The 12,154-nt window shown below is 36.2% G+C and overlaps 1 protein-coding gene across 2 annotated transcripts in view; it reads right to left on the bottom strand.

The window, feature by feature from the left end:
* The window catches only part of MINDY3 (MINDY lysine 48 deubiquitinase 3), a 48,520-nt gene that overhangs the window by 18,320 nt on the left and 18,046 nt on the right, over positions 1 to 12,154 (bottom strand). For both annotated transcript variants that reach the window (XM_082285489.1, XM_082285490.1), the window contains 2 exons: positions 9,029 to 9,099; positions 8,709 to 8,789 (listed from right to left, as the gene is read on the bottom strand). In XM_082285489.1, coding sequence (XP_082141615.1) covers positions 8,709 to 8,789; positions 9,029 to 9,099 — 152 coding nt within the window. The remainder of the gene's footprint in view (positions 1 to 8,708; positions 8,790 to 9,028; positions 9,100 to 12,154) is intronic.

Raw genomic sequence — 12,154 nt, 5'->3', positions numbered from 1 at the left:
GTTCTGTAAGAGAAGAAAGATAGCAAATTAAAATATGACTAAATGTGCTTCACCTTTCCTAGGAAGAGTTCAAAGGTCCCTCCTCCATAGACAATCCCTGTCCCTGCCTTTTCTCTGTATTTGTATTCTTCCACATTCAGACTTTCAGGTTTGAAAGTAGAGCTGCCTTATCAAAAGAGGTCAAAGATGTTATTTTCATTTTGGATGCAACAAAGCTGCTATCAGTATGAAAGGACTAAATAAAGGGAAGAAAAACTTATTTTTCAATGCTTTTAAAAAAGTGGTTAGAAATTGGTTGCTAAACATCTTTGTGATTGTACTTGGATTAAACCCAATTCTGTATATGGATTCACCCTATTTTCCCAGGGATTCCACAGCTGTCACACGTACTAAGGTTCTGTGGATCAAACAACAGCTACAACCCAAACCAATTTTAACCAAGTTCCTGCCATTTATAAAATGACCTAAAGTCTTCTGATAGAGATTCTCTACACAAGTTCAGTCTGTCATGTCACATGTTTATTAGGCAGTTTGTGAGTTTTGCAAAAAGCAGAACTTGGCACAAAGTTTCAGAACAGGACTACAACAGTTACTATTTTAAAGTGTATTTTTATTACTGAAGCATATGTTGTCATGTTGGCAGTCTCATTTACTTTTTCTAGTTCCTGCATCTATCCCAGCAGGGTTTGGGCACATGGGAATAAAGCAGGCTGAACAGAGAATAAAAAAATACGTAATCCTCCACTTCCAAGGATACATGGTGCCCTGCTCAGCAAGAACATCTGGTCTTCAGACATTTCGGAAAAAAAACATGCAGAGAGACAAATGGCCACAAAATAATTTCCCTGTTGTTTAGCCCAAGAACACTTCACTTAAAAGTATCTTTAATAGGCATTCAATAACTATATTTAAAACTGTCTGTTTCCTAAGTTCTGTAATACATTAATGACTTCAGGACATTTTCTCAGGTAGCAAAATTGTAAGGTAAAGAATGATTCCTCAGATTCACTCCAGAACATGTATTTATAACATGTGAGCAAGGATTAACAGCCATTCAGAGAGATTCATTTTCTCAAACAGAACACATGGCAGGTAGATAATCAGTTCATAAGCTGGAACTACCATTCTGTCACGTGGTGAATACTACATTCCCAATTCTAAGTCTTAGTATTCCCAGTATCATTACCTGGTATTAAAAATATGCAGTCAGTAGGCCACAATTAAAAGATAAAGTAAAAAGGAAGGTGCTTTGTAAAGCAAAGAATGGATGGTGAGAGTCTGGCACTATCAAGGTTTATGATTTCTACCTCTTGCCTCACGTAAAAGTACATGGAATATGTGGAGAAGTTGTTCATTTCATTTGCCTTCTCTTCATCGTGATACTACAAGCATACTAAATTCCGTATTTTGGAAGACAGTGGTTTAGGTTTTAGGGCTTTGTTTCTACCTAGTATCTTTGCTTTCAGAATTTATTTGATAGAGTGACTTACAAATTATAAAATTGCATTTAGAAATTTCTTTGATGTATTTACCATTTGCAAACCACTCTGCATATACTACAAAAAAGAATAAAACAACTAAAATGTGTTTCTTTAAAAATCAGTCCTTCCCTGGGTAGCCTGATGTACATGCAAACTAGATGTTGCTCATAGCCTCCTCCTTCAACACACAGGAGGCTGCAATTCCTTCTAGAAGTTCTCCTATGAGGTAGGACCCAACTTGTTACCTTCCAGCCCCCAATTTCAGTTTACATATGAGAGTCATACATTCTAATATGAGGAAAAGGAAAATGTACTCCTCAGGACAGCCTTGCCTACAAATGGGCAGGAAATAACCACCATTTCTATACTGCTCAGTGGATTTTTCACAACAGCTGCTTTACATGTTCACCACTAAAAGCTTTCCACTAAACACAGAGCTAGCTCATGTTCAGAGACAATGTATCCACCTAGCTATTGCCAAAAATTGTCTCATGGAGATGTCTACCCATTAATCTCAGGTTATGTTCCCACAACATACTGCTAACCTTTAAAAATCAGACAAGTTTGTTTCTTAACCAACTAAAATGCAAACTCAGCAAGCAGAAAGTAAACACAGCACACACTTTGAAGGGAACTAGGAAGCTGGAAAAGTAAATTGATGGATGACCTCAAGAATCACTTGTCTTCCTAAGTGCATTTAAATAGACTTGAAATGATTAAGGAGACATTTTTCCTCAAGATGTTTAATGTGATATTTGTAGGCGTATCTTCCTTGTAAGTTTTCCGAATCAGAAGTGCTCCTACAATACACTAAATTGAGAGCTTAGCAATTTGCAGGAAATTCGTTCATTTTCGATTTGTGGATCTAGAAAAGGTTCTCTTACTGCACTGGTTTTCTATCCTTTATTCTCTCACCCTTCCTGCCTTCATTTCAAAGAGTATCTCATGCAACAAGTGGTAGTGTTTTATTTTCAGTTTTTATATCTAAACGTTGCTGGATCGAAAGTTTCTATTGGAACTGTGAGAACTACTCCCCACCCCGCATCTTACAAGTTTTCATCTAGGTGTGGAAACAACATGCCCAGAGTCAGTACAGAGGCATTCTCTCATCTACCTGAGCACAGAATAGTATCAAAATGTGTAACATTTCAGGATAAACTCTTTTCAGTAAGTATAGCAACTCAGAGGAGCTTTGCCTTCTCCAGTATTAAAAAATTCTTCTAGTAAAGCTGATGTAGAGACCATCAAAAGTTGTGAGTAGACAGGGAGATCTGGTATTTCCTAGCAGCTATCAGAGTTGGCTGAGTATTCAAACAATGTGGGAAACAGGAAAATAAAATGAAACAAATATTTGTCCTGAGCAAAGCTAAAAACTGTATGATGGCTGAAGTTTCTCATGAAAGCCACCTCCACTTAAAACCAAAACTACATTTCTAATTAAATAAAAAACTGTAACCAAACAAACCTCCCCCCTCCAAAAAAAACCCCAACCAAAAAAAAAAAATCCCACCAAAAAAACCCCAGAGACTTCATAAATGACAATGCACCATGACTTTGGGCAAACTGATGTCATGGACTGTTTTAATTAGAAACAATATGCCACCACACACTGTTGCATCACCTATAGAGTCTCTTTTACTAGAATGAAAAATTAAGACATAATCTAAAAGTTACTTGATAAATGCTGGTGTGCAAATCACTGATGTGAATGTAAAAAGTACAAGCTCTCCTGTAAAAAACCTTCCAAACAAACTATAAAAAATTGTCCAGAGGGACCTGTTCACAAAAAGGACCACACACCTGTAGTACGAACAAATCAATCCACAAGTAAAATCAGAATAGACCCACAAGGAGCAGAACAAGGTTTCACAGTTAAGCTCTGTGATCTCACAAAGCTAGAGTAAGGTAGAACTTTTCAGAAGTATTTTGAGATGTTCCCTGACAACAATGAGACCTCAAAACTGGCCTTTCTACTACTTTCCAAAACTCATTTGGAATTGCTTATGAACTGCTGTGTTATTCAGAACAACTTAAATTCATTTAGCAATAGCATTTACACTACAGATCTTAAACCAACTAGTAGAGTAACTTAAATTCTTTTTGGGACCCCACAGTTCCCACAGGAAACACCCTCCTTTAACATTCATTTAAAAAAGTGGTCTCTTCCTGCAGAAAGGAGCTCTCAAATTAACAGCCAATAGAAATATATGAAGATGCAATGTTGATTTAGTCAGGTGACAGCTCTTGTCAAAAACGAAACAGCACTTGCCTCCCTACTCTTAAATAGCACAGAGAAAATGGGAGTCCTGCTTTAGCCCAGAAATGATTTCTGCAGTTGCCTCACACATCTACATCTTTTCCATCAGTTGTCCAGACTGTCCCAACCAGAACCAACTCCTCTTACTCCTGACAACTAAAGATGCTAAATCCACATGCTCTGTAACCATTTCCTGAAGTGGAATTTTCAAAATGTGATTTTATTTTCTTCTCTGATGAAAACATACTTTACCTGCATTCACTGGTCATGGGAGCGAAAAACAAAAGGAAACGTGCAGGTATTTTTCACTACCCTTCCAAAGCAGAAGAGTTCTTAAGTTAAAGGAAACACATAGGTTACTTTTGTAGAAACCAAACTTGTTAACATATACTAATAATGACTGAATTTTTACACATGCATCTTATTTTCTTTCATGACCACTGACAACCTCTGTTGCTGTTCGGAGCTTAAATGCTGTACCAACTAACACTCCCCCTCAGTCCAGTTCTTGTAAACACCACTGAGCCACATTTAGGCTCTCCTATAGCCGTGTCAGTGTTTGCTGCGGTGCCCCTCAGTTGAACTCTGATGAAAAAGATTGTTTAGGAAGAGAAGTGAATGTTCTTTCTTCTGAGAGACAGTACTATCAAGGATGCAGAAAAAAGGCCCTGAGAATATGTAGAACAGGTTACAGTGATCAAAGTCAGAAAAATAAAATCTGAAACCAGTGTGGTTCCAGGACAGGACATTTTCCTTCAAAAGCAGTAATTTGTAACTTACTCAGATGTCTCAGACAGAAGTTTTCTCTGCTTATCTAACTCTTCAAGTCTAGAAATGCTAAAATGCTGTAACTGAAAATGGATAGCCAATTCTGTTGAGGCCTCTGTGCTCAAAGACCTAGAAACAAACTAACAGAATTTTAAAAAAACTTACACAGCTGAAATGTCTCACAGACAGATTCAATCACCTGAAGTCACCAGACCGACCTTCATCCATGCTGTCTTTTTCACTTTCAATGGCATAGACATATAACTTCAAATGAATTCAAACTTCAACACCACGTGGATTTGCATGTCAGCAGACAGTATTCAGAAAGCACCTATTAACCTCCTGTTGTTCTTCCTATTGTTTGCACTGGAACATTTTCTTGTTATATTTTGCATAACATTTCAACCTGTTGGTATTCTTTCATATAGTCTGACCACACTTTGACATTCCTAGAAGTTCTGAATTGTCTCAGCTTGTCGTAACTTCCTATATTATGAGTACCATAAAAATAATTAAGAAGTGCCCCTACAGCATTTCATCCAGAACATCACAGCCTTATTTAGAGCTGCCCCACTTCCTACTCTCTCTTATCCCTACAATAAAAGAGTAAAAAAAAAAATACAAAAAGACTGTAATGATAAAGCTGATTTTTAGAGGACATTTACAACACCACATATGTCCCTTTGCACCGTCTGACAGAGCATGCAGGGAAACTCAGTGTGTCAGATGAAAGCTTCCTTGTTTGCTTTTGTTGGACTGAAGCCATTTGAAAGTCTTCCTATTCACTGAAAGGAAGGGTGGGCAGGGAAAGGCAGAAATGATGGCTGATTAGATTTAGTAGCCTATGAAGAATCTACATACTCACTTTTTCAGGCAAAATCTACCTTGTTGCAAATGCACAGCCTGTGACCTCTAAGAGTAATAGCCACACTTCCTTTTTTGGAAAATGTTAAATTTGGCCTGCTGAGCATTAAGCAGCTTTCTGACTTTATAGACGCATATTTGTGAAGAAAAGAAAAACAATGTGATGGTACTACTTATTGTTCTTTGCTATGAACTCCCCCTGCAATGATTCACAAAGTTTTCCAACTCTATTATGACACACATAAGTATCAGAGTTCTGAAGAACTATTTAAGTAATGCAGATGTTCTCATGTCCTTTCTGACTTCAACATTTACTCATGTGCAGAATAAGCTGTAGTATTTCTGCTGAACCCAGCCTACCTTAAAAATGAATTTATGGTAAGATGCGAGGTTTCATTTCAGATATTTCCAGATTCTATTTTCTTTCCAAAAGATCTAACTACAGGTAATTATTTGGCTGATGAGAGGCTGGCAAACTCCCAGACATCAAAACTATTCATACTGTCTTCAATAAAAAGTGCTTCAATCAAAATTGCTGTTTCAATGAAGAAATCATTTGTTATTTCTCTCTACCTCAAATCTCTCTATTGAAACAAGGCTAATAACTCACAGAAATGCTATGACAATCAAGATGTGGAGATGAAGACCATGCAGGTAGAATAAAATTTACTCTTTTAGTAATAGGAGAAACTGCTGACCCACTGTAGACTTCTCTTAAAACAAGGAATTGACTCAACAGCCTCTGTTTAAGGCTACTTCATGCAGCAGCAGTTACAAAAGAGCTTAAGACCAATTACATACTTTAGTTAACTCATTTTCACTTGAGGCTATAAGTGTGACCTTTGGCCATAGATACTGTGCTGCAGTTTGCTCACTAAAATCCATTGAAAATATACAAAGTTTTAGGATGGCAGCTATGAACAGGTTTATTTATTTTACAAAATAAACCACTTCTCACAGTCACAGCTACAAACGAATGGTCCACACTTAGAGTAGCGCAAATACGTTCTGGCAGACAGCAACAGAAGTCTACAATATTTAAATCAAAATGTTCTGAGATAGCAAAGTGCGGTGGTTAATCGTTCATTCCATTGATAGGAAACCAATGTTTATCATTCATCAGATGTAAAAAATCTGAGTACTAAAGAACAGCAGCCAGCTTTCTTTACGTAAAGCAGTATGCAGAATTTGAGTAAAACCTTTTGCTTGTTAAACCTCCATGCTCAAGGAAAGATAGCAATGAAGATTCTGCTCTGTTCCCTAATTTTCCCATGCTAGTTGTCTATAGCAACAGTAGCCTAGGCTGTTTCTAGATTTCCAGACCAAATTACTCAACTAATGACAGAAGTGACTACTGTTCCACTTAATAATTGCCTAACATTATTCTATTTAAAAATACGGCTTTATGATCCTGTAAAATATATGCAGCTTGAAAGAATTAAAACTTACTTGTTTTTTTCAAACTTAATCTGCACTGGTTTGGGCTCCACAGTTCATTTTTCTCTTCCCATTCTGAAAATTACTTTCTCATGTAATCAAACTCGCCATACTCAGTATCAAACGGGGGGATGAACCTACATCCTCAGTATCAAACACCATCTACACAACTACATGTGCTACTTTAACAACTTGCTGATTAACCACTGGCAATGAATTCAAGTTTTTTCCTGTAGTTTTTGACATGTAGCTTCAAGTGATACAATAATGGTTTGTCAACACAATTTGTATTTCCACTGTAGCTGACATCTCTGCTCCAACAGAAATGCTCAACGACTGCTACTTTAGAAAGGGTGAGGTTAGATGCAAATTCAAAAACTATGAGCTTTTACACATCTTCAGCTCCTGCTCTGCATAATAGTAATAACAATGACAACAAAAACTCTAGGCAATTCTTTGCCAATACCATGTCAATTCTTCTGCTTTTTATTAATCACAAGCTGAAGTTTTTCACAGCCTAAGTGGAGTTCAGTAAAGAAAGGAGAACCAATTGGAGACAGCAGATATTGATATTCAGTTACTCTAAACCCAGGAAACAGCCTTCAACACTCTAAAACAAAGAGCATTAGAAGTGGATTTCTGTCTGGAAGTGGTCTCTGCAGGCACTAAACATTAGCTGTAACAACACTGTGACAGGAACGCTGGACTGGCATAACAGAGTGATTGTACCTATTTGCACCACACTGCTGTCTATATGACAAAGTACTGACTTTGGTGGTATCATTCAGAAAAACTGTGGATAAAATTTCAAAACTGAAATAAAAAAGCTTTACTAGGAAAGACTGGGGAGAGAGTAAAGCAGAAAAAAAACATCCAGAGGAGAATAAGGATTTTTCTGTTTCATGAAGTAAGGAAGAAAGAATATTTATCAGACATTAGGGATTAAAATTTGAAAAAAAAAATTCAATGTGTAACACCGGCTAATTAATTTAAAGGATTTTTTAAAATGTAAGTTTAACGATAAAAAAATACTACTACAGATAAACTTCTAATATACTGTGGAGGTTTGTTTTTTAATAAGAAAAATCTAAGCATTTATGCTGTCTTTCTAAAGATTAGGCAAAAGTTTTACTTAAGGAAATTCAACAGCTCGAGAATTTACAGCTTTATCTTTGTCGTATGTTCTAGTATTTATTTTCAAGATTTATAACTAAAGTTTTAAATAATTTTTAAGATACTAGGTACAGGAAGGTTAATTTCTAGTAAGTGCCAATAAATATGCTAGTACGTACCATTCAAAGTTTCAATAAAACTTTTAATCAGAAACAAGTGTTGTATAAAAATAAAATTTAAGAAAAACAGCTTACAATCTTCAACTAAAGAAACAGAAATTGTCTCTGGAAAATCTGGTCTAATATTTTAAACTGAGAGTCCTCCCAAAAGCATTTTATGTTTCACAGGCTACAGTAGATATCTGATAGAATATCTGATAAAATATACATAAAGAATTACTGTGACAGTCCTGATATCTATTTTTAATCTAGAACAACCGACTACAGATTAAAAATTGTGAAAGTACTGTCAGGGAGATGAAATGACTATGTAACTCTCTCTTGCACGACAGAAATTTAAGACAGTACTTATCCCAAGCATGGTGTTCCAAAACATAAACTACCCCCAGCCCAATAAATTAAGCTAAAACTGAAAGGCTTCACACTGAAATTTATGAGATATTGATGAAGTATGGAACAACTCTGCCTTCAAGGGAAGGCTTAATTAAAAGGTTTAGTGACTATGTTTTTACATTAAAGCCACATAAAACTCACACTGTAGCAAGATCTGCACTTTGAATTTATGTGGTGTTTATCTGCCTGAGGTTACCAAAACCACATGTAACATACCTTGGCAAAGAAGACTGTGAGGTGTGTTTCGCTGCCAAGTATCCAAATGGGAAATTTTGGAGATTTCAAATAGGAGCCAACCTAAAAAGGTACAACAATATCAGAAATACAAAGCAAACCCAGAAAGGCCATCTAGTTAGTGACCAAGTTAATGAGAATTCAGTTCGTTTTCAAAGCAGTTGGGACTCCACTGATATAAAATGTTCAATAAAATGACGTAAGTGTCTAACTTGCATACAAGTACTATTAGTAATAATGTTAAAAAAGCCCGAAACAACTTAATGAAAGAAAACTTTTAAATGATGTAGAAAACAGCTTACCTTACAATATCTCAGAGATTCCATCAGTGTCAAAAAGCCTACTGTTGCCTGTTTGTGTATGCCAAGAAGTTCTGTTCAAAAGAAAACACAAAACTTATTCAAGAAAAATCTGCAAATCCTATTTTAAGTCATTTTTTCTTACTTTCAAAACTGGTCAAGTAATAACAACTTTAAGTTATGCAGTTTTAGTAACAACAGCAAATCATAAAGATATGGTAAAAAATGGTCATTTCTCTCGATATAAAATAAGATTTCTCTATATATCTCTCTATGAAATAGTATCTCTCTATAAAATAAGATCCAGACTCATGGTTTTAAGAGCTTCCTGTTAATAGCCTCTTTTCAAAAACCGTTTGATTTTGTAGGGGATGAAGTACTTGCAACTTACATCACAATTATTCTTAGAAAAATCTAAGAAAAACAGCTATCTCAAAGAGGAGAAAATCCCATATATATCCATATATGAATGTTTCTTCGCTCTCCCTCTTTTTTTCTTAAGAGTTCCTTGGCCATATTTATCTTAACCATTTCACATTCTGAATAATAAAACATAATTTTGCAAATAATAGTTTTGTTAGCAGAAAAACTAATTTGATTTTCAATACTGACTTCCACTTAAAGCTCTCTAACACACACAGCTGCCAGGAACAGCCGAAATATTTATGTACTACTGATTGCAAAAGCACTTACAGAGCCTTACTTGAGGTCCTCTAATAAAGAATGAGAAAGTACTTCAAAATTCAAACTTCAAACATAATTATACAGATTTGGAAGACGCTCTGGGCTTTCATATATGTCATCTCAAGAGTTCCAAGTACTGTCTGCTTGGAACAGCTCTGCTAGATCCCCAAACATTGTCTAACGAGCAGCACATACCTGGAAACATACACCATGATCAATTTAAGAAGATCTGCATTTCCTTTTTTTTTTAGTGAACACTGACTTTCATATTTGAAAGTTCCCTCTAAAACACTAAATCTCACCCATAATTTTTCACATCAATTATTTGTGTACAGCAGCATAAAACTGACATCTTTATCCATAGGCTAAAGCCCCAGGACCATAGCAAGTGAAAGGAACCACTCTGAATTTAAAAGGTTTCTGGATTTGCAGAAGTCAACTCTGCAGCACCAGGCATGCCATACTCCCTTCACCAACTTCAAGTGTACCTAACTGAATTTTGCAACAGTGCAGAACAATTATAGTAATGGTTTAACTTTTCCTTCTGCTGTTAAGCAGAAGTCCCCATACATCCAATTCTGAAAATCAAAACCCAAAAAACTTACAAACATGAGCTTGTTCACTACCTTTGTGTCTGCAAGTACAACTCCTTCATTAGAGTGTCAGCTATACATATTAAAAGGATCTTTTCAGTGTAGAATTCTTTCATCTGAAAGCTGTGCTTTCAGAGATTATCTTCAAACTCGCTTGGAATTAAAATATTCAGGGGATGCATAGATTATCCCTTGCAAAACCCCATTATCTCACTGATTTATAGCTGAGTTACTATAAATTGACATATGCTGGGACAATTCATCTTTTCTTTGAGCTGAGGGAAAGAGAGCTATAGCCCAATTAAAAAAAAACTAGTGAAGATTCCTGCAATCTAGGGAACAGCTAACATACGGAAATAGCATACTTATATGTGCAATGAAGTAAACAAGTGGCAGAAGTAAGCAACAGTACATGAGAGAAGTAATTTTACACACCACATATATTTCTTAAAAATCATTAGCAAAAATCAATGTAGAGTTGCATCTGCTAAACAAGGGCTTCAGATGTAGGAGCCAATGCCTGGGTGCAGAACAACAAAGTCACGTGTAAACAATATTTATTATGCAGAAAATTATTCAAAATAATTCTATGTTCCCCTGACAGATAACCTCAGGAGAACTGTGACTGATGACTAGAGAGAGCTGGGATTTTGGCTACAGCAGTAGCCACACAGTGTGTGTATTCTTTATAGTTAGTAGTCAAGCTACACAGACTGTGTATCTGGAAGCTCCTAGGTTAACTTCAGTTTGTAGTCACTGGCCTACCCATGCCTCCTTCAGAATTAGCCAACAGAGAAGAGAGACACAAAAGCAAAAATCACTCTCAGATGATTTACAAAGAAGCAAAGGGAGACTAGCATTAAGTCAAAGTTTATTCTGTGAATATCCTCATCCCACAAAGAGAGAAGATGACTGGAAGACATCTGAGAACCCCAAAGATCAACTAAGAACATGAATATTTATGCCTCTTGCCACAAAGTTAGTTTCTCTTGCTTGGAAAAGCACTTTTGCGAAGCACTCAAATTTCTGAGCACATTTCTGTTACCAACCGCATCAGCACAGCGCCACCGAGCGGCCACACCGACCCCACAAATCCCTGGCACTGCGTGGGAAAAGCAGATCCAGCACTAGTTGCATTCATAGGGAATTGCTACAGCGCATGTAGGAACAACAGTCCTAAAAAAAAGTGGTTAAAAAAAAAAAAATTACCTCCCCAGATCTTCCCACTGTGGACAGTTGTGGCAAGAGAAGAGATCAGAATAAGAAGAAAGGTTTAAAGGAGAACATGTAGATAGTCAAAGAAGAGATATCATTTCACTGGCATATTTACCAGCAGTGGCCAAGAACAATTCCAGTTAATAACTTCTACCCTATCGGGAAAATATGCAACACTGTGAGAGTCAGTGCGCTGAGTACAATCTGCAAACACATGGTAATTCCTCAAGTTTGCAATTCAGTATGTTCTTTTGTCACTGCTAAAATTACTAGCAGTACCTTTAAAATGGCTTATAAATAATTTTAATAATTTACTTATTAATTCAAAACTGCTTATCTAAATAGTTGAACAAGAGGTAAAGTGACTTTAGATAACTTCTGAATAAAAATGTATTCAGTCCTTGTTATTTTGATACCTGCAACCCTTCTACATGAAAAGCTCATAAGCACTGACAGGAAAGAAGCTAAAGGTTTTACACACAGAGAGAAACAAAATCCATGAGAAATGATCGAAAAAGAAAAGATGACAAGAAGAATTTTTAGGTAAAGAAAATTTCACAATGTATCCAAAATTCAGTCTTGCTAAGAAGTTGTGAACAGTAACGGCTGCTCTTTATCTTTCTTTTTGATAGACAAC

Source organism: Coloeus monedula (assembly GCF_965178545.1).
Source record: "Coloeus monedula genome assembly, chromosome: 1".
Classification (NCBI taxonomy): domain Eukaryota; kingdom Metazoa; phylum Chordata; class Aves; order Passeriformes; family Corvidae; genus Coloeus; species Coloeus monedula.
This window is presented reverse-complemented; position numbering and strand designations above follow the sequence as displayed.